Source organism: Odontesthes bonariensis, chromosome 6 (genome assembly GCF_027942865.1).
Source record: "Odontesthes bonariensis isolate fOdoBon6 chromosome 6, fOdoBon6.hap1, whole genome shotgun sequence".
NCBI classification, from domain to species: domain Eukaryota; kingdom Metazoa; phylum Chordata; class Actinopteri; order Atheriniformes; family Atherinopsidae; genus Odontesthes; species Odontesthes bonariensis.
Window position 1 is genome coordinate 35619039 of NC_134511.1, and position 24445 is coordinate 35643483.

At 43.1% G+C, this 24445-nt stretch overlaps 1 protein-coding gene across 2 annotated transcripts; it reads left to right on the forward strand.

Annotated features, from left to right (window-relative positions):
• The first annotated feature begins 74 nt into the window (after positions 1–74).
• LOC142382552 (rapamycin-insensitive companion of mTOR-like) lies at positions 75–24009 on the forward strand. 2 transcript variants are annotated; one of them, XM_075468565.1, is made up of 38 exons: positions 75–153; positions 279–326; positions 1703–1800; positions 6546–6610; positions 6895–7026; positions 7243–7306; positions 9241–9367; positions 11511–11680; positions 12042–12109; positions 12523–12590; positions 12708–12790; positions 12993–13080; positions 13320–13410; positions 13510–13576; positions 13676–13756; positions 13964–14064; positions 14570–14735; positions 15064–15165; positions 15246–15292; positions 15380–15515; positions 15590–15789; positions 15896–16022; positions 16304–16468; positions 16670–16746; positions 16844–16922; positions 17043–17152; positions 17251–17338; positions 17456–17548; positions 17647–17753; positions 17924–18156; positions 18343–19450; positions 19722–19802; positions 20509–20768; positions 20862–21068; positions 21179–21331; positions 21599–21722; positions 22126–22264; positions 22365–24009. In XM_075468565.1, exons 1-38 carry the CDS (start codon positions 105–107, stop codon positions 22443–22445), a joined length of 5283 nt encoding a protein of 1760 aa, XP_075324680.1. In that variant the 5' UTR covers positions 75–104; the 3' UTR covers positions 22446–24009. The 2 variants fall into 2 exon arrangements, with proteins under 2 accessions (XP_075324680.1, XP_075324681.1); XM_075468566.1 differs by lacking the exon at positions 19722–19802.
• The last annotated feature ends 436 nt before the right edge of the window (positions 24010–24445 follow it).

Genomic DNA, 24445 nt, shown 5'->3' on the forward strand with positions numbered 1-24445 from the left:
AGGTCTGTGAAGACGTCTGCCGGTGCTCGTTTGCGAAATCCTCTGTTGTCTGAATTCTCGCGAGACGCCACGAAGTTTCCGGTGTTGTGTATGTTCCTGGAAACATGGCGGCCAGCTTCCGTGGCCGTCCTATCCGGAGTCTTCGGATGCGAGGTAAGCGTTAAAAACTCGATTCAGTGACTGCTGTAATAGCGGCATATTGAAAAAAGAGATTTTTCCATGCACGTGATGACCTTGGAGTGTTCGGTCACCATGTCCTCTCTGTGCGTTTTTGTCAGGTCGGAATGACAGCGGGGAAGAGAACGTACCGCTGGATCTGACCAGAGGTAAGCAGACGCTTCATCACATCACCCTGAAAGCGATTATTGTTCAAAATGGATGAAGGGACTTTCTGCAAACACTAGCCACGTGAAGTGAAAGTTAACACTGTCTGTGCACTTGTCCCTGGATGCCAATTCTTATTCCGCACACTTTCCTTTTTGTTTCGGGTTAAAACATTGGTAACGAATCATAATAACATGCGGCAGCAAGCTAACTAACTAGCTGGGTTAGCGTTAGCTAGCTACCACAGCTAACCAGCCATGACGACGCGATGTTGTTTTGATCGGTGTGAGTGGGCAACATCGGCCGGACAGCCATTAGTGCTGTAGTCGTGTACTGGTAATCACTGGCTGCGTGAGAAATTGGGTTTCAAGGCAGACTGCTGTGAAGCGCATATGGGAACACAGGGTGGTTCTGCCGATACACAGCTGTTCAGCCGGGTCAGATTTACTCCTCCAGCAACAACACTGCATACTAGTTTGTTTACACCGAGCAGCGGTTCTGTCTCCCCTCAGTCTAGACATCCAGATCTCCTGCTGATTTTACTGCAGCCGGAATATTTTTTCACCTGAAAAGCCTGGCAAATGACTTTCTTTTGTGACACGATTCGATGCCCTCTATTAGGGATTGGAGCTGCTTATTCTGTGAGCTGTTTATCAACGTGGATTTTCAAAATGATTATTTGTCCGTGCTTCACAAAAATAAGTTGGCGTGTAACAAGAGATCTTAAGGTGAAACTATGCGTAGGAAACAAGCTCAAGCTATCCCAAATCCCTTGCTAATGCATTTGTCAGAGGCTGGTTTGGGGTACAGATAGATTCATATTATTGTAATTTCCATTCGTGAGCATCTAAATCTGTCAGAAATATCTGTATGACCTTTCTTTCCCCAACTCATCCTTTGGCTTTAAATGATTACTGGCGATTTCTTGAAATCAAATAATAAAGACTAAACAACACAGAGTTAGTATTTTTGTAATTTCTTTTACTTTGAGAAAAATAATTTGTGGAACTCATCAAGATTCCGTATTAATATCTTCAGCAGCATTTGTCTTTTCAATACAATTTGGGATCTGGGTCAAATTTTCTCGCGCTTTAACTGTGAGGTCATTTATTCTTGCTCTTGCCTTTAGTCAGGGACATTTAGTGTTACAGTAAGTACACTGTAGTTTGAAGGAACTGAAAACAAAAACACTTGCCGGCTCAAGTCTTGCTTCTAATGGTCTAGTCCCTGTTTTGACTGTACACTCTAAATTAGTTCAACCAGCTGAGCCAACTTCCTTCCTGCAACAAGTCCATTTCAGTCCATTAACTGATATTATGGCAATATACATTCATGCTTTCCTTAGTTACATTGTAATTCCTTTTTAACTTTTTTGCAGAACCATCAGAAAACTTCCGTGAAATCCTCCAAAATGTGGCCAAACCGCACGGAGTCAGTAACATGCGAAAACTGGGCCACCTGAACAACTTCATAAAGGTAACGCTGCCCAGTTATCATGCCCCGGTTTTGTTATGTACAGCAGTTTAGTCAAAGCTACACACGCAGATTTGAAGAAGGCTGACTCTTTAGAGAAATCTGTGAAAGTTGGTCAGCTGCCCTTCCTCTGAAGTGACCTCTCCTTGATCGTTTCCCCTTGGGTGTTGCTGCCAGCAGGCCTCATTGCGCCTGTCATGATCACCATGACAGTTAATGTAACAGGACCTGTAGGGATAGGAAAGCACTCCAATCTAGTGTGCATCAAGAGCAGCACTTTGGCTTTGGAAACTGAGATTATTCATGTCTAGTCACTGTCCTAATTATCCTAAAACATCTTTGGTTTTGAATTATTTATTTTACCCAACTTTACTGTATTTTCTCCCCTTGTTTTCCCCTATGAAGTTGATTGTAAAGAGGAAGTTTTCCTTTGCATTCTTATGTGATGTACATGCAGATACATTATAGTAATGAGACTGATACAGTTGTGGGTTCAGCTTAACTGAAACCTAAAGCAGACAAACATTGATTGGATTTAAAATGCCTGACAAAGCTGTATAACAAGGCTTTCACTCAGCAGTGTCTTCTCTGGTGATGGTGCACAGATTCATTGCATATGTCCCTTGAAGTATGTTGTTTTACCTTGGTGTCAAGCCTTCCTGTTATTGTAACATTTGGTATTTTGTCAGTGTCAACTATTGATTGATTGAATTCAGGTTGTTGGTAAAACGCAACACAGAGACGGCTTCACCATCCAAAAATGTGTCCCTCTTTTTTTCTCTTATTTTCTCTTTTTGTCTTGGATTTCCAAAGTTACCACTCAACTATTTACTATAGCAGGAGTGAGCTTCCCTGGTGAAGAAGTAAACAACATAGTTCTATAGGTATGCAAGTTGTATGCAACTGTGTTAACTGAACGTAACAAAGATAAATCTCATCTTACACATCCTGAGTGCGAATGACTTGATACAGGAGGAGAAAATAGTAGTTTGTGCTTTGTGCAGTGTTGTTTTAGCTCAACATCACCTCTCAGAATGAATTCTTGCCACTGCTTAGATATTTGTTAGTTCCCACTGTCAGCCCACTGCCTTTCACCCCTTCTGCCTACCATGGACGTATTGTAAGCAAGTGTTTGTTACACTGCAGCCAGTGAGTGCTGTGCAGCTTGCATTGTAGCGGACTGCAGGCTGCTGGGTTGTGTGTCTGCATTCTGTTCACCTAACTCTCTTGTATACAACTGACTGGAGGCTAATAGCCATGACGTGTGTGTGTGTGTGTGTGTGTGTGTGTGTGTGTGTGTGTGTGTGTGTGTGTGTGTGTGTGTGTGTACGTCTGCTAGAGCACCATCACTCTGATTCCTTATAAGGGTTCCAGGACAGCGAGAATGACACCCTTCCCCATCTCCTCTCCCCTCTTCCTGCCTTCCTGCACTCTGATATCACAACTGGTTGAAAACAACTCTATAATCATACTGACCCATCTCGCCACCCATCCCACCCTGCTTTGCTCTTGCCTCCTGCTTGGCTTTTGCGCGTGGCCCAGCTTTGAGGGATAATTCAGACAAACCAACTACATTAAAGGGGAACTCCGGGGCATTTGAAGCGCATTTCCATAGCTAGAGGTTGTCAAATACTGACGGTAGGACACAGACCGGTGCAAATCAGCGCTCCCTGTGAAGCGATTGCGCTGTTTGCGCAGCCTGTCATGCTAACCAAATACGTGGTGGCTAAGGGGCAAATTCTAAACCTTCCACGTAAAACAACAACTTGCACACTGCAGAAACGTCACACCACTTTATAAACCATCCGACAATAAAGTCACAAGCCTTACCATCAAAACCATATGCATGGTTCTCACATTACTGGCATGGGGACGTTACAAAACAACTTTATAAACAGCATGTCACTTACCTCTTGTCAGTAGGCGCGCGCATGTGAAAGCCCAAAAGAGTCAATGGACGATAATCCCATATACGAAGCAATTATCTTCTCTAGAAAAACTGCGTTCAAGTATTTAAAACATTACAACAATATTACTGGGCATGTATTGTTGTAATGTTTTAAATATTGTTTATCGTCCATTGACTCTTTTGGGCTTTCACATGCGCGCGCCTACCGACAAGAGGTAAGTGAGATGCTGTTTATAAAGTTGTTTTGTAACGTCCCCATGCCAGTAATGTGAGAACCATGCATATGGTTTTGATGGTAAGGCTTGTGACTTTATTGTCGGATGGTTTATAAAGTGGTGTGACGTTTCTGCTGTGTGCAAGTTGTTGTTTTACGTGGAAGGTTTAGCGCTTGCCCCTAGCCACCACGTATTTGGTTAGCATGACAGGCTGCGCAAACAGCGCAATCGCCGCACAGGGAGCGCCGATTTGCACCAGTCTGTGTCCTACCGTCAGTATTTGACAACCTCTAGCTATGGAAATGCGCTTCAAATGCCCCGGAGTTCCCCTTTAATTCCTCATCGGCATCAGAATCTGTAGCAGTTTGCTGAACTGCAGCGACGTAGTCGCACTGACTTGTTGCTCGTGCTCAATTTCCTTAAGGCGTCTTTGAGAAAGAGAGCAGCTCAAAAATGGCAGATTCTGTTGCCCAAGGACCTTGTTTCTTTGTACATGCAATGGATTTTAGACTGTGTTGTTGATGACTATGGCCTTTCAGTGGACTCCCACTGCCTGTGTGTGGGCTCTTAATGATGAAGGACCTCTTATGAGGGAACTGCTAAAGGTAGAAACACACGCTGAAAGCCCTGGTAGGGTTTTTGATAACCGATGCCAATAGCTGAATTTGATCACAGTAATTTACTAGAATTAGTCCAACTATTTCTGACTTTGTCTTGTGCCACTCTTTGGTGCCACTCTTCTCTTTGTTTTGGAGACAAACATTTATGCGTACTGACAGCACTGGAAACCACTTGAGCCGGTTCTGACAGAATGATTTTTCTGACATGAGCGATGAGCTGTTTCTGCCTCTGGAGAATAAACAGCCCAACAAACGCCAATGAATAATGGCAACGTACGCAGTTCAACTGATCTCTTTCCTTTCTTTTTTTCTTTGGGTGTCCTCTTCCTTAACCTGTTACTGCACGCTGTCCCGTCAGCGGTACACTTGGGATTGGAATTGGGCGGTATGCACTTTAGTTCAATCCTGAAACGCCATCCCTTAACAAGTATATTCATGCCATACACCGTTAGAAAGCTGAGATTCACCCGATTCATTCAAGACCATTCCCGAATCAAATGGTTGCTCACAGCCATAACAGTAACAGACGTTAGCTCAGCTAGCCTCTAAGCTAATGTGTTTCAGTGTGACATCTCAACCTACCTTTCAAGCCTTGCTGTTATCCACCAAAACCTTTTCGTGACTCGGGGACACCTTGTAAAGCTTGCCAAGTATCCATGGTTATGAAATATGAAGTCCCTTTTCTTATAAACTTAATCCTCTCCTCACAATGTTGATGTATTGTCCAACCGCAAAACGTACTTTGGGCGACTAAAGACGCAAAAGTAACTTATCTAACTGGCTCCGAGTCATATGCCAGTCCATTGCTTACAAATTTCTCAATGTGGAGGTGTGTCAGGTACTGTAGCTTCGATTGACACCAGACACAAGCCAATCGGAGCATGGTTAGTGGGCAGTACACGTCTTGAAAGCCAATGAGGACACGCGTCTTCACTTCCCACAATACTACTTAGAATGACAGTAGTTCCAGCCAATGGCGATTTCCATGTAAATTATGTTGATAACCTTTTAGCCAATAGTCTAACGTTTCCAACGGTGTATGGGACTATACTATCAAGCTTGTATGTGCCAAAACAAATCCATGCGTTATCGACCAAAGGGGAAATGCCCCGTATGGTGCGTAACGTGCATAATGTAAATGCGTACAGATTGTTGCATTGAATCATAACACACAAAGAGATTTGCGATTTTTGATATTGGTTTGATATTGTAATTGATACTGTTATAGATAGATAGATAGATAGATAGATAGATATTATATTATATTATTATTTGATTCTGGTTATACAGCTTTGGTAACCAAGTGTCCTTTTGGAGACTCCAAAAAGGAACTAAGGAAAACGCATAGACATACCTGTTGAAAAATACCTCTGAACAATTAATTTTTTGGTCTTTTGACTCCAAATTTGGACTGCATGAAGTCAAGACATGTGGCTCTGACCTAGCTGTGTCTATAGAGGCCTAGAGGTCCCTGAATGGCTTTACCCAATTTAATGTATAGGCAAACATATGGACGGGGAAACAACCCCATCATTCTAACCCCTCCCACTCTGGGTCAGTAAGACACAGCATCACACAGACACTTTTATAATATACCTTAGAGTGTTACCTTTCCAATGATACCAGACACATCTCTGAGTCTCAAAAGATGTGGGATCTGTGCTGTTTACAACTTGGGCATGTCGTTTTGGCAAAAAACGTGAAAATGGGGGGCGCGCAGTAAGGGGTTAAAGTCTTGTGTCAGTTAGCGAATGCTTACATTAAGATTGCAGCCATGTATAACGTAGCTCACAGTGCCACACTCTGATCACACTATGCAACTTAGCTTATTCCAAACCAGGCAGAGGAAACAAGCCTGATGGGTATTTTCTATTTAAACACATTTCATAAATTAGCTACTGATTTTCCGGGCCATCGCGTGTAAACTTAAGTACTTTGTTATGGATTGTCACTGGGTTAGCCTATAGATGAATGATTTCTCTTTATTCCATTTTTGTGTTGTAGCTGCTTTGCAGCATTGGCCACCGGGAGGAAAACTTCGGGTTTACTTATGAAGAAATCATCGTTTGGTAAGTGTTGTCATCAGTGTGCGTTCCTTTGATGAACGTGTACTCTAAATTCTTGGTATCGTTTTGCCCGTATCAAAGTGAAACTGTTCATAAGTCAGGCCCTGGGGCTCATCAGTATGTGTGTTATATTTAGAACACTTATTTTATGTTGTATAGGTTAAAAGAAGCTGAAATCAATATGCTCACAAATGAATACCTGAATTGGTCAGTTCCTCTGTCACGTTGTTCATGTTGCCGTTTCATACATCATCTGAGTGTTTTATATATCTTTTTTTTGTCCCCAGCCTGAGACTAGCTCTACTAAATGAGGCCAAGGAAGTGCGTGCTGCAGGTTTGCGGGCACTCCGCTACCTCATTAGAGACACCAGCATCTTGCAGAAGGTCCTCAGACTGCAGGTGGATTATTTGATAGCCAGGTGAGAGCCTTGCCTCACTTAGAGGAAAAGTGGTGTTTGGATGACTTCATGCTCTTAGTCAGTGTTTTCATTTTTAGTTACTTAACTTTTTCTTAAATGTGCAAGATTATCTCCTGCAGACATGTTTATTTTTTTTTCCCACTGGCTGACTTTGGTTAAGAAAAAAAAACATAATAATAATAAGGACATCACAAACAGTTCTTTGGGTTGTTTCAGATGCATCGACATCCAGCAGAGCAACGAGGGGGAAAGGACTCAAGGTCTGCGACTCGTCCGAAAAGTAAGATATATCTGCATTTTAGTTTCTACTCCTTCTAAACTCTCATAGTTGGCCTCATGTCAGTAGAGGAATTCACAGGAACTTTACAGCCTTGTGCCCACACTGTGCCACCAGAAGGGTCCTTTGGATCAGCAGCAGTGTTAGTGTGGATGGTTTGTGCGAGTCTGCAGGCGAGGTTATTTATAGCTCGTTCTGTAGTTTACTGTAAACTGTCTTCACACACACACACACACACACACACACACTCACGCACACACACACACACACACACACACACATACCGATGGGCTGTGGTTTTGAGCAGGAACTATTGACTACACGGGCAGTAACATAACCTTTTGGCTCATGTTACAGCTTGAAGTTGTCAGGCTATTTCAAGTTTTTCTGCTGTTTGCTCGGTTCCACACTCTTCTCAGAATAGTTTTTTTTTTTTTTGATCTTTTAGTTTAATCACAGTTCCATAATGACAAAGCAGAGGCTGTTTTCGTTGTGTTTTGTTGAAAATAAATGTTGCACATCAGAAATTGAGTTCAGACTCTTTCTTATGACACTCGGATTAAGTTCTTGTGCATCCTAATTCAATTAGTACATGTATCCGTGTGATACTTGGCCACCTTGCCTAATTTAATTCATTGGACATAATTAGAATAGCACACGTCTGCATAAGAGGGGCTTCTCAAAGTCAAGAAGAGATCTGTAACAACTCCATTTCTAGGATGCCAAGTTATTAAATCTCATCAAATGACTGCTCTAATGTCAAGGATCATTTGAAGGACTCATTCCTTTTTTCCACACAACTGTTCCCACAAAAGATGGCAAGGAGACTGGTGCAACGTGCGTTTAAATTTTTGGTCTGTTTGTTGTGACATTTCTGATTATTACTGTCATTGTTGCATCAGAATGTGACCCATCAAAGGACGGCACAGTAGAAATGACCAGTTTAAATGGTGGTTAGGTAGCCAGTGAGTAGCTACCAGATATTTACCCAGCATGTCAGTTTTTCAGCCGTTGTGCCCGACAGCTGTAATTGACGGTGTGGCTGTTCCCGTTACATATGGCCACTCGTTAGGGCTGTTCCATTTAGTGTTTTCTGAAATCAGGTGAGGACTCTTTCCTACTCTGAACGGGTGAACATGGGTCTCTGTGCGCGCTCTGTTGGTACCTCGCAGACGCACATCTTCATGTTATAGTATTTTGCTGATATGTGCAACAATCTGAGATGTGGGCCGCTCTTGGTTGTATCGATGCTGTTTTTGTTACTGAAGCTTTGCTCTGATGTGGAAAAGACAGATGTCAAAGTGGTCAAAGATCTGCTTTGGGATAGAATGAAACTAAGTGTTTAGATACTGAACATTGTCCAGTGCAGCTGATAATCTGAGCTGGGTTTCATCCAATCAGTGTTCAGTCAAAGTGACCCATCCAACGCCATCTATCGCCATCCAACATGAGCTTGAATGTTTTTGTTAGGAATGATGGGAGAAATTTCCAAAGGAAAGGTGTGCCTAGCATGTGGGATCATCCTAACAAAACTTGAGGCTGCCACAGGTGTTTTGAAACTTCACAAAGTCTGTGGCCTGAGCGCTTCTGTAATTAGAATGGTTCTATTCTTCATAAATTTACAAGAAACCTGAAAACCTTGATTAGAAAAGTCAATTTTTGAATCTATTTTTAAGATGAAACATAACCAAATGTGGGACAACTTGAAAGTGTCTGAAAACCTTGAGTTGGCTCAGTTTAGCCTGGGATCTTTTTATAGATTTGTAACTTCTTATTTTGTGCCACCTGAAATATGCAATGTTCTTGGACTGTGTTTGTATTTCAAAAGGTGATCCTCATATCTGAAAGTCTGAGAAAAAGGAACCATAGAAAAGTTATTTTCAGCCTCTGTTCACCTGGACCTTTTTGATGAGTCTCTTTCTTTCCTCCCTTTGTAGATAATCTCCATCAATGCTATGCTGTTCCCCACCTCTATTGCAAACTCTCTAATTGCGGTGGGGACTGATGGACTGCAGGAGAGGGACCGCATGGTTCGAGCTGCCATCGCCATTGTATGTGAGCTAGGTAAGTACCTGGCTCGTAGCTGGAGGAGCACAACACTGACGTAAAGCATCATTAACTCCATGCACACACGGTCACGTTGTGTGGAGTCACTGCGATCTTGTGATTGATATTTGACCGGGTAGAAAAACTTTGTGTTTCATTCATTCTATCCTCATTTTTCAGTTGAAGTAGAGGCCCCATTTAAAGTCTAGATGATAAAGATATTAGAAGCAATTTATAGAAATGATAAAGTTATTTAGAAAATGCTTTGTGAAATTTAATCTAAGACAAATTAAACCCCAACTGGGGGAGTCCAGTGTGCATTTTTCTCCAGGTTGCAGGTAGGCAGTAGGTGAAACCAGCTGTTCCCTGTTAAGTGAAGACTGTTTTCATCTGTATCAAAATCCAGTTATTTAAGACCGCAAATCGATGTAAGTTGGTGAACAAAAAGTATGTCTATCAGACATACTGCTCACAACAGAGAGTGTTCTAACTGGCACTAGTCATAAATCTTGTGTGTGATGAGCATTGATCAAAGGCTTAATGGCTGCTAAAATTCAAGCATCACTAGCAAGTCTAGAATAGATAAAGTTAAAGCTAACCAGTTTACATCAACATTGGTTGCTATGGAGTTTTGTTACTACAGCACATCTTATTACCATGACAGTCCATGTACAGCTTACAAACACACTGTGGTTGTGTAAAACATGTAGCATTTCTAAATATTTGAGAGGAGAGGGAAGTGAATGATAATTATTGTTAGTTTGTCGTGAGAGGAGGTCATCTCGGAAAAGCACAGTTTCAAGAGCTACTTGAGGTAAAGAGCTCCTGCTCCAGTAGCACTTGGTAGGTCATTCCACCAACAGGGGACTGTGGATGAGAATAGTCTGGAGTTCAGCTCTCACGGGGGTGGTAGCACCAGACGCGGTTCTTGGAGGAACGAAGAAGCGGAGGGGTGGCTGTATAAGAGCGTTGAGGTAGGCGGGAGCAGACCCAAAAATCACTGTGTGCCTTAGTGATATGAATTTGATGTGCGCAGCTACAGGCCGCTAGTGTAGCTCAGTGAACAGAGGGGTGACGTGTGCCCTCTTCGGGAGATCGAAGACCAGACGCACCGCCTCGTTCTGGACGATCTGTAGTGGTTTCATCACATGAGCCGGGAGGCCCGTTAGGAGGGAGTTGCAGTAGTCAAGGCGAGTAATGACCATGGTTTGTACCAGGAGCTGGGTAGCTTGTTGTGCCAGGAACGGCCTGATGGTTCTTATGTTGAATAGTGAAGAGCAGAAAATAACTGGGCAACAGAGGCCACGTGCTCAGAGAAGGTCAATTGGTCATCAATCATGAGAAGGCACGAGTGATGAAGAGTTGATTTTGACAGGGACGTTTCACTTTATGCTTTGTTTGGCCGGGAAGACCAGCAGTTCTGTTTTAGAGAGATTTGGTTGGAGTAGAATCTGTGTAGAAGTTGTACGAGAAGCCATGTGAGTGGATCATCGGACCTAACGAGGTGGTGTACATGGCAAAGAGAAGGGGCCCCAGCATTGAGCCTTGGGGAACCCTAGGGAAGCCTATTTGTTTCCTTTAATTTGGCTCATAAAACAACCTGAAGTGCAGCATCTGATAATGACAGTGAACAACACTGCTGTTATCTTTTTTTATTTATTGATGCAATCTTTTGGCTGTCCACTGAAAAGCGGATAAAAATAGATGATCCCTCACTTATGAATGTCTCTTTGGGACTGTGCTGTACAGGTTTTTGCTGTTTGGTATGTAAATCTTGGTTTGCCAAACCTAGTAACATTGTTGTTGAACTTTCACTGAAAAGAAACCAGAGACCACAATCCTGCCTGGGGCAAACACTCAGTCGTTGTCTGGTAAATGAGGAAGTGTTAATGTCTGAAAAGGGGCTTTATCTCCTCCATGCTGACTGAAAGGAGCGACTACAGATTCACGGTGCTGGCAGTGCAAACATGTACACTGGACAATGGCACTGTTGCAATTCCATGTCATTCCTCTGAGTAAAGCAGAAATAAACACGCCTTCTGAGTTTCTCACAGATGTGATATTAACCACCCAGCCAAACAAAAACATTTAAAACGAGATCAAAGGCTAGTTAAACATGATTTTTTTCTTATTCTTTGTTGCTAACTCGTTGCCTCCGCAGCCCTGAAGAACCCTGAAGTGGTGGCCAAAAGAGGAGGCCTCAGCACTATCCTGAAGAGTGTGATTGACTGTCAGCTTAGTCGCATCAACGAAGCACTGATCACCACGGTCCTCCACCTACTCAACCACCCATGTACACGCCAGTATGTGCGTGTTGACGTGGAGCTGGAGGTACACATACACAAATATGAATTCAAGATTCAGCTGTTGTATATAAATGAGCCTGTTTGCTGGGAGCTTTTCCAGTCGGGTTTAGCCGCCGTAGGTCGCCCATCTCTTTCCCATGGAGCTTAAAGTCATCAGTTACAGCATTTTTCTAAAGCCTCATTGTCTGCAAACATACGGTTGAAAGAGACCACTCATCCCCAGTTACAGCATCCACACAGATGCAATATAAGATCAGCAGCAGGTTAACTTTGCTATTCTTATTTCCCAGTTATATTTAGGATATATTTAAAACTCCAAAGTCGGTTATAGTTTGTGTGTATTGAACTCTCTTTTTTTTTTTTTTTCTTTGTGCTCTCTCCTGCAGCAAATCCTCGCGCCTTTCACTGATTTTCACTATCGTCACAACGCGGACACGACTGAAGGGCAGCTCAAGTGAGTGTGTGTGGGGATTTGGAGAGTATCAGCGTTACAGTAGAAACAAACAGATCAAGTGTCTGACATTTCCCTCCACTGATCGCTTGTTGGGTTCAAATGTTGGTGACAGTATATGTTGGAAGAGCTGAGTGTTTTTACAGTATTTTTGTAATGTGAGCCTTATCATCATGGCTGCTTGACTTCAGAACGACATGCCAGAGGACGTGAATCGGGCTAAGTCACAATGCTGCTTTATCTAAGATCTGCCCTTATATTAAAGATCTGTTATTGCTTATCCCTGGGTGTAGTTCAAACCACTGCAAGAAGCTTAATCATTTTTTGGTGAAAACCCCTCTGAGGGAGGTCCTACTGACGTTTTGTGTACAGAACATAATGTCTAGTTTGTTATGTTTGTGTTTTTCTGCTCACAGAGAAGACAGAGAGTCCCGTTTCCTGTCGAGCAGAATGGCGATATTAGCTGCTTTCCGTTCCTGGTCTGGTGAGTGCTCTGATGTGGGGATTTTTATAGAAATGTTATTAATCAAGTGAGAATCCCTGTTTGCTGAGGGTATCGTGAATTAAATATGTCTTTGTCTTTCGTTTTCTGTTTAATCAGGGATTATCAACCTGTGCAAGGCTGGAAATTCTGGAATTCAGTCTTTAATTGGCTTACTTTGCATACCAAATATGGAAGTTAGGGTGAGTACTGAACCAGCTGCATGGTAAGAATGATTTAAGAAGCATGTTAGAACTCACCGATTGCTCCTTTTTGTTACTGTAGTTTGAGTTGGCGCTTCACAAATTAAAAAATGAACTACATTTAACTACATTAAGCAGGTTTTCACTTGTGTGGGGTTACATTTGTATGTATCTGAGTGCTTTAATGTGCTTTGCCCTGCAGAAAGGTTTGTTGGAGGTGTTATATGATATATTCAGGCTCCCTGTGCCCATTATAACTCAAGACTTCACAGAAGGTCTTCAAAGTGTTGGTAAGAACATTTCCCGCATCATAAAATTTGATATTTGTGCTTCCCTCTGCGGTATCTTCGTATCTGGTGATTTCTTATACTGTAAAAACTGTAAATGCAGTTTTGTACCTTTTGGTCAGATCACGGCAGAAAACTCTCTTGCACCATGTACACTAAAAGTCTTTGTTCCTCTTTGAGCCTAAACAAGGTGGTGAGTTACACACACAGTATAGAATAATCTTTGCCCTGGTGCATTTCAGACCCCGCCAGATTCCAGGACACATGGAGACTGTCGGATGGTTTTGTTGCTACTGAGGCTAAAATCATCCTGCCCCACAGGGCCCGCTCTAGGTGAGAGATAATTAAAGAGAATAGGAATATAATAGGCTAAAGTAATTTTAGTGGTAACATGAGCCCTGAAATCTCTTCTTTTTCTGTGTGCCTCATCAGGCCTGACCTGATGGACAACTACCTGGCTTTTGTTCTTTCTGCCTTCATCACCAGCGGGCTGTTAGAGGTGAGCTGATGTGTTTGTGTCTGTTTACACCTAATTATTTACGGAGCAATAAGGCTAAACTGTTATTTTTCTATTTTATCATTTTTTTTGCTTTTGCAGGGCCTCGTGGAAGTTGTGACCAGCAGCGATGACCAGCTCGCTGTGAGAGCCACCATTCTCTTGGGAGAGCTTTTACACATGGTAATAAAAGAATAAAAGCTTATTTGTCACACAAAGCTTGAAAACATTTTTTTTCACACTTCAGCCCACGTCACAACATAAAAAATGTGTCTAGCTGATTTAGTATGTATCTGCTGCAATGCTCATACTGATTACAACCAAGTTACATTGCAGTTGTACTAAGTTTCTCTTTGTTTTTGTTCTCTTCCTGCTGCTTTTCTTTTTTAGGCAAACACAATCCTTCCTCATTCCCACAGTCACCACCTGCACTGCCTTCCCACCCTCATCAACATGGCAGCCTCATTTGACATCCCCCAAGAGAAACGACTGTAAGTACAATGTGTCTCATGCGTCTGTTTTTCCCTCATAAGAAAATCATTATTACTACAAACAGATGGAATTGGGTCCAGACATATTTGGACACAAAACATTGAGTTTGCAGTAATCGTTTTGTCTTAGTTTTGGTAAATGGAGCTCGACAGTGGATGTTACATAACTTAATGAGTGATAAATATGTGAAGTAACCATAAAATACTATAATAAGTGGCCTCAAGTTGCATGAAAACAATAGTTAAAGTATAAAGTAAGTATGGAAGTGATGAAATGTATGTGGAAGGATTAAAAATTCCAAATTTGTTAATCACTTAGAATAACAAATATGTTTTTTTTTTTGTTTGTTTGTTTTATACGAGCATCACATGTTGCAACGCATGTATTACAAATTTGCCTTTTCACTTAAAGATATCAACCAGTCAAGCTTTTTTTTTTTTTATATAATCTGAACTCTTTAAAACACCCCAATCTTTTTGTGTGTGTGTGCTGTGTACTCTCCAGTCGGGCAAGTGCTGCGGTGAACAACCTGAAGCGTTTCCATGAGAAGAAAAAGAGAGGTGTGAAACCACACAGTCTTTACCTGGACCACATCATTCGCAAGTCTGTGTCGTCACATACCCGCAGAGATTCCCACTCCCGTGTCCAAAGAGACATCTATGTCATTAAGGTAAAGACCAAGCAGCACACCGTGGAAAGATGTTTCAAAGGATTCCATTTTGGAAAAGAGGCTTTTTGGCCGTCTTCCCTACAGTTGATTATCACTTCATCTGTGTGCTCAGTACAGTCTGGGGTGTGTTTGCTTAAGCTGGAGAAAAGATGTAATTTGCTGCAGTTTCAGAACATATGTGTTGATTGGCTGAAAGCTGACAGAAAGCAGCTGATGTCAGTGAAATGAATTGAACTAAAAATAAAAAGGTTGCTAATCCTGAATTGTGTATAGTTTTTGTTTTATGTGTCTAGATTTTGAGGTGAGTGTTATCTGCCTCTGATTACAGGACACTGAAGATGCACTGATGATGAACCTGAGAGACAGTCAAATCCTCAACCACAAGCAGAACCTGGAGTGGAACTGGTTGCTTATTGCCACCATCCTTAAGGTCAGGACATTTTCATGTTGCCACACACTTGTTTTCTTCTTTATTCCTGTCTAAAAAAAATGCTGTTGTTTCTCTCCCAGTGGCCACATGTAAACCTCAGGAACAACAAAGATGAACAGATGCACAGGTAAGACTCTTCATATAAGTAGCTTGGGACATTTTTCAACATTTATAAAGCCTCTTTAATGCTCTTTTTTTCCCCTACGTGATGCAGGTTTGTTCGGAGGCTGCTGTACTTTTATAAGCCCAGTAGTAAATTATATGCAGGACTCGCTTTGGATCACCTGAAGGCCAGACAACTCACTGTGGTCGGATGTCAGTTTGTTGAGTTCCTCATGGAATCAGATGAGGTAAGATGAGTTTTAACAAAGAGATATTTCCGCTTGTTTCATTTTCTGACTGTCTCCCTTCATGCTGTTACCAGGATGGCCAGGGTTACCTGGAAGACCTTGTGAAGGACATGGTGTTGTGGCTCTCCTCATCATCAGGACTGAAGCCTGAGCGCTGCCTGCAGAGTAACGGCCTGCTGACCACACTCAGCCAGCACTACTTCCTCTTCCTGGGGACACTCTCCGCACATCCACAGGGAGTGAAAATGTTAGAGAAATGTGGGCTGTTTCAGTGGTGAGTGAGCTAAAGCCTGTTGGCTTCTCTGAACTTTCACTAAGATGTGTTTGATGAAACATGTCGCCAACACTACTGACATCTGCCGTTGTTTTGGCATTTGCAGCCTGCTGAATTTGTGCTCTGTGAAGAACCAGGATGCTGTGCTCAAACTGGCTGTATCCACACTGGACTACAGCAGAGACGGTCTGGCCCGTGTGATCTTGTCAAAGGTCCTCACTGCCTCCACTGATGTAAGACGGCCACAATAAGTTTGACACATAAAGAAGAAACTTTTAACCCATAAACACATGTATGCAGAGTAGTAATGGGGAAGCTGTTGTTGTGTACAGTTGAAAAAATACAACCAATCACAGTGCTGTTACGAAGGGTTTCTGAGTCACAGGATGATAAACTCGGATTCAGCTGCTATCAAAAACTGCATGTTGTCGTAGGAACAGTTACAAAGCAAAATGCATCTTATTGCAAAATTTGCTGGAGACATATCACACATTGCTTGTTGTCCGTTGAGCAGATATGTCGGCTGTATGCCACCAAGCACCTCCGTGTGCTGCTGCGGGCCGGTGTGGAGTTCTTCAGTAGCTGGGGCATGGAGCTTCTGGTCACACAGCTTCACGACCACAGCAAGGCGGTGTCCATGGAGGCTCTGGACATCCTGGACGAAGCCTGTGAGGACAAGGTGACTGAAAAAACACGAATGCCTTAGAATACTGACTGTACAGTAGAAGTTTTTTGTAAAGTCGGGATGAATTTTTTAACTCAATCAAAACAAAAAAAAAAAAAAAAAAAAAAAAAGTTGTACTTTGTTGTCTTTGTTAGTTCAGTGAAAGAGTTGTGGGACTGTTAGATTAATTTTTGTTGAAACTCTGCGGTTTAACAGGCCAACCTTCATGCTCTGATCCAGCTGAAACCGGCTGTGTCCCACCTGGGGGACAAAGGTCTCCTGCTGCTCCTCAGGTGTGTGTTTATGACCGCAGCATTGCTTACAATTTGGCGTTGCCCAGCATAATTACACACCTTGTTGGATAAGTTACATCTGTTTTCTGTTGTTTAGGTTCCTTTCCATTCCTAAAGGTTTCTCCTATCTCAATGAGAGGGGTTATGTCAGCAAACAGTTGGACAAATGGCAGAAGGTATTGTCAAGAATTTAGCAGCAGATGGCAAAAAAAAAAAAAGGTTCACCCTTCTTGTCCACCTTGTCTTAATTTTTAACAAATTTGGTGATGATAAAACTCTTTAATCGCCTGTTTCAGGAGTACAACCTTAAATATGTGGATCTGATAGAGGAGCAACTCAACGAAGCACTAACAACTTACCGCAAACCTGTCGACGGAGACAACTACGTCAGACGTAGCAACCAAAGGTGAGGTGGCAGAATTGGTCATCCTCTGAAAAGGAGTGAGATGATTTTTTTTTTTTTCCCTTTAAAGTTAGTGTCTAATTACTTTGGTTGTGTTCCAGGTTACAAAGACCAAATGTCTATCTCCCTGTGCACTTGTACGGCCAGCTGGTCCACGATAAGACTGGCTGTCATCTACTGGAGGCTCAGGTTAGGCCTTTATTTGTTTGTCTTAGCACTCTCTGTTCTTACCCACCTCAAATTTTCTGCATTAATTTTATGGTGGACTTGCTTCCTGATGTCTGCCTGTTTTCCATTCTTCTAAAGAGTGTGGTTCCCGACCTCAGCTACACGATCCGCTCCCCGATGCTGGACACCTGGGAGGGCATCAAACAGCTGAAGGCTGCTCTCTGGGCTTTGGTCAGTAAGATTTAAAGCTCATTATTTACTCTTCCACTGTAATTTTAAAATGTGCAAATAGATCGATCTGATGGTGTGTGTTGTTTTTTTTATGTTAGGGCAACATCGGCTCCTCAAACTGGGGTCTGAATCTCCTGCAGGAGGAGAATGTCATTCCCGACATCCTGACGTTGGCTCAGCACTGTGAGGTGCTGTCAGTGCGAGGGTAAGCTCTACTCTCACTTTTCACCAAAAGTCTTTTATTCAGCTCCTCTCAAATGGCTGAATTATAGATTTTGTTTAGTTGAAGTATATCTTTAACATATTAACGGTCTGTGTGTTTTCATCCTATGATGGGGTAACAGTCGTATCCTTAATGTCACTTCCCATACACAGGACGTGTGTTTATGTGCTCGGTGTGATTTCCAAGACCAAGCAGGGTTGTGAGGTGCTGAAGCAGTTTGGTTGGGATGCAGTCAGACACAGTCGCAGGACGCTGTGGCCCGTCACTCCTGATGAGGTCGACTCGCAGCTGCTGATCTCTGAGCTTTCCTCGGTGCCAAGCACGCTCAGTCTGAACTCTGAATCCACCAGCTCTCGCCACAACAGCGAGAGCGAGTCTCAACCAAGTACGTGAGACATTATCGTTGGTTTATCATCAACATTTGCATTCTGATGGCTCAACTCTTCCTGTTGTATTTATAGTATAACAACATCATCATCTGCTGTTTTTGATACCTTGTTGCAGTTGGGTGGACATTTTTGTCCTCAGCCCCTGTTGCGTTCTTAGAGCTATCTACTCTTTGTGATTCTAGACATGTACATCCTGGATGATGACAAGTGCGATGTCCTGGACATGTCAGATGAGTCCTCGCCCTATCTATACCCCAAACCAGTCAAAGATCGCAGTCCCTTCACCATCCTGGCTTCCACACGCTTTGTTCGCCCCCGCTTCCTAAACTCGCTGTCTCTCCCCAGCAAGAAGCTGCGCTCCACCAGTGACCCCAAGTCTCACTCAGGTTCCCGCACCCTCTCTGAGTTCACGATAAGTAGCATGAGGCGGAACAGGACAGTGACGGAGCCCTCTGTCTACACCCATAACCAGGGAGAAGTCTTCACGGGAGAAGTGTTTAATGGCAGAGGAATGCCAAAGAGTCCAACAGTTAGCCAGGAGACGTCCTTTGTCGGGAACAGGGGGGGCTCCGAGGAACACCTTGTGGACGGCAGGCTGGTGAGGGGGGGGGGCTCAGGCCTTGGACTCAGTGGTCTAGGTGTACCGGGGGCTGTGGAGCACCACGGGAACAGGGAACAGAGCAGCCGAGAGCGTCTAGCAGGAGGAGACGGCGGCTCGTCTTCCAGTGGAGGCAATGTGGGAGGGGTCGGAGGAGGCGGCGGAGGTACGCAATTTAAAAGCCGCAGCCAGAGCTTTAACACGGATACCACAACCAGCGGCATCAGCTCCATGAGCTCCAGCCCTTCCCGGGAGACTGTTGGAAACCCTGAGCACCCGGAGCCCGAACCAGACTCCTCCGACTGTGTGAGCCTCAACACTGTTGTGTCTGCTAAGACTGTCAAAACTCTTTCTTCCCCAGTCCCCCAGGCTCAGACGAACCACATGTCCACCTCAAAGTCCGCCAATGTCTCTCTGGTACCACCGGGCTCTTCGCACACTCTCCCCCGCAGAGCTCAGTCTCTCAAGTCTCCCTCAGTGACCACCATCAAAAGCCTGGCTGATTGCAGCTTCATGTACACCAGCCCGAGAGACGCGCTAGGCTACGCTACGCTGAAGAGGCTGCAGCAGCAGAGGATACACCCATCACTGTCTCACAGTGAAGCGCTGGCTTCACCCGCCAAAGATGTGCTGTTCACTGACACCATCACTATGAAGACCGGCAGCCTGGACTCCAGGTTAACGCCTCGCAGGTGGGTCAGCTAGCACTACCGGGGCTGCATGACAGCTAACACTGTTGCTTTTTGTAGCCAGTTTTCTTTCTTTGTATTAGCTTCTCAAAAGACATTTTTGTTGTGTAGAAAGAAAATTGTGTGTTCACTCAACCTAAAGAAATATGCTGGAAATTGTGTTACTGTAGCTTTGAGCTGCTTTGTGCCCATATAGGGGTTAGGTTTCTGTCTGCCTTGGTGATGACAGGTTTGAGAGTGTTTTTTTTTTTGCAACTTCTGCTGTGTCCATCAGGCTATCACATAGGAGGCGTACCTGTCCAGAACCCTCCGTCATAAGTCCATACCGCAGGCTCTCCAGAACACTTGTACCGCGGTGGGTGGTCCGGACCTACCCCAGTGTCCTCCTCAGTAGAAATACACCTTCTAGCTTTTGATTGTCGCTGCTTTTTCTAGACTAGTAATAGCTCCATGCCTCCAATTGTTGTGCCATTGCTTTGATCCGTAGTCTGAGCAAACCCCATGTAGATGGGTCATTTCTTAGCTGGTCCCTGTTAACCCTACATAGAGAAGTATGAACAGCACACGGGTGGCGACAAGGTGCCACGGTATTGATGTGACCATTCTGTTTATTAGAACAGTTGGTGAGGAAAGTTGTAGAGTGCATAAGAAAGAACCAAAAGATGGAGAAACGTGTCTTGTGTAAAATGCTTGAGGTTGTGCTGATATAAAAGTCAAATCACAGACGGTCATTCTTGCTCGGTATTTAAGTGACATTCCATAGATATTACTCCATTTTTGAATTTCCCCCACTGGGGGATGAATGAAGTATTTTTCTATTCTATAGAGAGTTTGGGAGGGGGAGCTGGTGTCAAAAGCATTGTTTGTTTTGTTGGACTAACCTCTGCTATTGGTGACTGTCTGTGTAAAGCTATATACTGCTTTCCTAAGTTTGTGTGTATTTTGATACGTCCGCATTTCTGCTTTTTCCAACATTTTTTCACCTCCTCCCCATTTTCCTATTCGATCCCAAGCCTCTCCCCCCGGATCCTCTCACGCACCTCTCCTCTTGCCCTCCCTAGGTTTCTAAAAGCTCTGAGCTTTGCCTCTCTGGATAAAGAGGAACTGCTCAGCCCGATCAACCAAAGCACTCTGCAACGCTGCTCTTCAGTGCGCTCAATGGTCTCCAGCGCCACCTTTGGGTGTAATGATGACTACATTGGCCTTGCTCTGCCAATGAACATCAATGATATGTTCCACATTAGAGACTCGGCCTACTTTCAGCAGAGGATCAGCCCACCTTCAGAAGAGCGGAAACGTTTCCTCTTTGGTGATGGAGACGGTAAAATATTAAATTCGGATGATACCATAATTCTTCCACAGATAAGGGAGAGGAAAAAGATGTTCAAATGGATGTTTGTTGTTACTTGTCCAGGGGATCGGCCTGCTGTCCCGTTACTGAAGCAACAGTTCAGTATCTCTGAGCTGATTGTGTGCCGAGGTGAAACCCCGAACCACGTGGTTGGTTCAGATGAGACCGGACTGCAGGAACACACTGAAGAAAACTGCCTCTACTGTGTAGGAGCCATCGTCCTCGGATACCCCACACAACCACAGGTCAACAGCGCACACCCTCGCACAGGTGAGGTGCTAAACACACGCGGTCATCTTACATGGACGTGCTTGAGAGGGAAAAACAAACAAAAAAAACAAACAGAATATGAGAAATTCTCTTCTCATTTTCATTGCCAGATTATGTTGATTTCCAATCATGGGGGAGCCAGAGTGGTCATAGGCTGGAGGTGATGCCTCAGTCCAAGTTCTCTGGGGTGTCAGGCTGCAGTGATGCAGCTGTGTCACAAGGCACAATCTGTAGCACACCCACACCTGGTGACGTTGTGATCGGTAAGACATATCAACAGTAGTGGAGCTTCATTTTGGATCTGTGCTATTAAGCTAATGTCTTCCAGACTAAGGAACAAAGGAAGGATGAACGGAGAAAGCAGCTCGGCCTTCTTGACTTGACTTAACCAAAAAACAATTTAACCTTATGAGAAATAAAGCAAAGATGGAATATCGAAATAACACAGGCATTCATAATGTAGTGGTTCTGTTAATTGCATTTTTTTCTTTTTATCCAGTGTTGAATGTTTGTTTCTTTGTTTCCTGCAGCTGGCAAAGCAATATCAGAGGACGGCCCCGCCTCTCGCGTCTTGCTGAGGAAGGAGGTGCTCCGCCTCATCATCAACCTCAGCTCCTCTGTAGGAACCAAAGGCCACGAAACGGGACTACTGACGTAAGTCAAACTTTTTTTCCTCGTCGTGCGTGCACCAATCGACAATAACGTGAAAACCATCTGCCTCACATTGGTTTGCTCCCTCTAATGCCAACAAAACAGTCTGGTCTATCACGGCAGAGCCCTGTGGCGTCTGGCAACAGTTAAAAGAGATCCTCCTGCAGCTGCTGTCAATGTGTAAAGCTGTCCTGAGTGTGTTTAAATGGATGCTTTGTGTCAAAGTAACGTCCAGATTAATGTCACCGCTCTGGGTTTCCTGACAAAAGTCTGCATCGTAACAAGATGATTAATTATATGCTCTGTCGGTAGTTTAGACAGTATTTATCCTTCTGTAGTAGTTTAATCATCTCAGATCCTTTGAATTTTTTATTTATTTATTTATTTTTTCCTACTCTTTCCTCAGGATAAAGGAAAAGTTTCCATATGCGTTCGATGACATTTGCCTGTACTCTGAGGTTTCCCATCTCTTGGCCCATTGTATGTTTCGCTTGACTTCAAGACGTTTCATACAGGAACTCTTCCAGGACGTGCAATTTATGCCAGTAAGAGATCAAATTGCCCTCTCGCTACCTTTTCTGCTGACTGCAATTGACTGCTTCTTTGTTTTGGTTTCCGTCTAATCATATTTTCTTCTTCTCTCAGATGTATGAGGAAGCAGAGACGATACTGACAAAGCTATCAAAACCTGTAGACGAGGACATTAACCCCCCTGCAGAATCTTGATCACCAGTCCTGAATCAAACACGGAAAGAAAGCAAGACTGAGATAAAATAAGTTAAGGCTCTAAGGATGGTAATTATTTGGCAGGTTTCTGTTGCTTAAAACAGAGTGTTCCTGTCCAAGAAAAAGAGGACATGCTCATCACTCACCCTTCTTCTGGCAAATCCGAGCTGGAAACAAAAGACATCAGTATCTAGAAACAAATATAACGCGGCACACTCAATGCTGTGTCAGATCTTTTTCAACATGAAAATAGGGGAGCAGTTTTGCCAAATACTGTTGGAAATCTTTGGGAGCACTCAATATTACAACATTATGCTTAAAGACGAAACAAATACTCATTTTCTTTTAAGAGAAAAAAAAATCTATCATGTTATTACTTTACGGAGGATGTCTTTCTCTGTAATGGATAAGGCATGTTGTCAGGTCCTCCCAGAGATTCGTCGGACCTTGCGTTCTTTTCTTCAACAAAACACTACAGAGGGGTCCTGCTGTTTTTAAAACTTAACTGGAGCCTTCCTGGTTCATGTCCCACCCTGACTTGTGATCTGTCCCCACCCAGAGATGTGCTTTTGCTTCTATTGCCTCAGCGCTTCCTACAACCTGTAGCCTCTCGTCAGCACAGACAGCCCATTACCCTTCTATTTCTTCTTGTATCTCAGACAATCAAACATCACTAGTATTGTATTTTCCAGAGCATTATTATATCTGCCACCTTTACACAGTACAGGAGAATAGCCTGTAATTTAATGCTAGTTTATTCCACCCTTCACTTGCTTAGGACCTTTTACATTTTTCTTCAGCCATTGCATTCTTAGTAAGCTTCACAGTTCAGGTGGGTTGGTCTTATGAAAGATGAACAGTTGTGTAAGTTATCTGTAGAACTGCTAAATACAGATCAAGTACCAAACCACTCACAGATGTTTCCAGTACCTGCATAAACCCAGCAGCTACTCATCACAATGCCTTCTTACCTCTGCACTTCACCTCTGCTGCATGTTTAACAAGCATGGCAAAGTTGTAAGGTCACTTTAAGGTATTTCTTGCTTGTAAAACCTTTTTAAAGAATAGGTTGCCATTACATCCTGACATACATTGTAGGAATATAATTACCCAAGGATATTTTTCCACAATGCAATATCACTATCTGTCATTTGGTGAGAAGGAGGAGTGGTGCGTTGCAGTGTAATGACTAAAGGATATGTCAAAGGTTTCCGGGGAAACAGGGTTCTCTGTTTCCATTGGCTTGTTTTTGCTACGATGCTGCTACACAAATGGACTCATAGAGAGATGATTCATAGATCAGCTGATTGATGTCAGTCCCGATCTATTTATTATATGTCTGTACCATAGTGAGCTCAACCAGAGAAGAAAAAAGTTATTTATATTTTTTCCTCAAGACTGTATTATAATTTAAATTTTTCTTTTTTTTCCCTTTTTGCCTGAATCGTGGTTTCCCTTGTATAATGTGTACAGTATGTTTTGGGGGGCATTGATGACCCGAAGAAACATACAATCCTATCAAAGGGATGCATTGTTAATAAAATGAAATTTGAAATACCTAAAACATTTGAAGTTTCATTTGTTACCTTCCTCTTGATTTGCTCATCCAACTTTGCTCAACTTTCAGTTTTGGTCCTGAGGACATATTTAGCTTTGTTCAAGATGCTTAAAGCGCTTTAGAGCAGATGTATCATTTAGATGTTGGAATTTTTTAACACTTCTAGCTCTGTTCGACCATTGTAACACAGTTACTTGCAAACCAACCAAATTATAGGTATGCTTACACACTCGTCCAGAGCAATGTTCTGTAAAATGAGTTTGTTCCAATCAAACTGCTGCTCCCAAAGAAAAGAATAAGCGGTCACCATTTGTGACGCACTGGAAGCACCTTGATGACTTCTACTTAGGTTCGGGTGATCTGTAGGAGAGTGCTGTGCAACATGTATAACAAGCTACGATTTACAGCATCTGGCATATAAAAGAGAGTTATAGCTAACAAA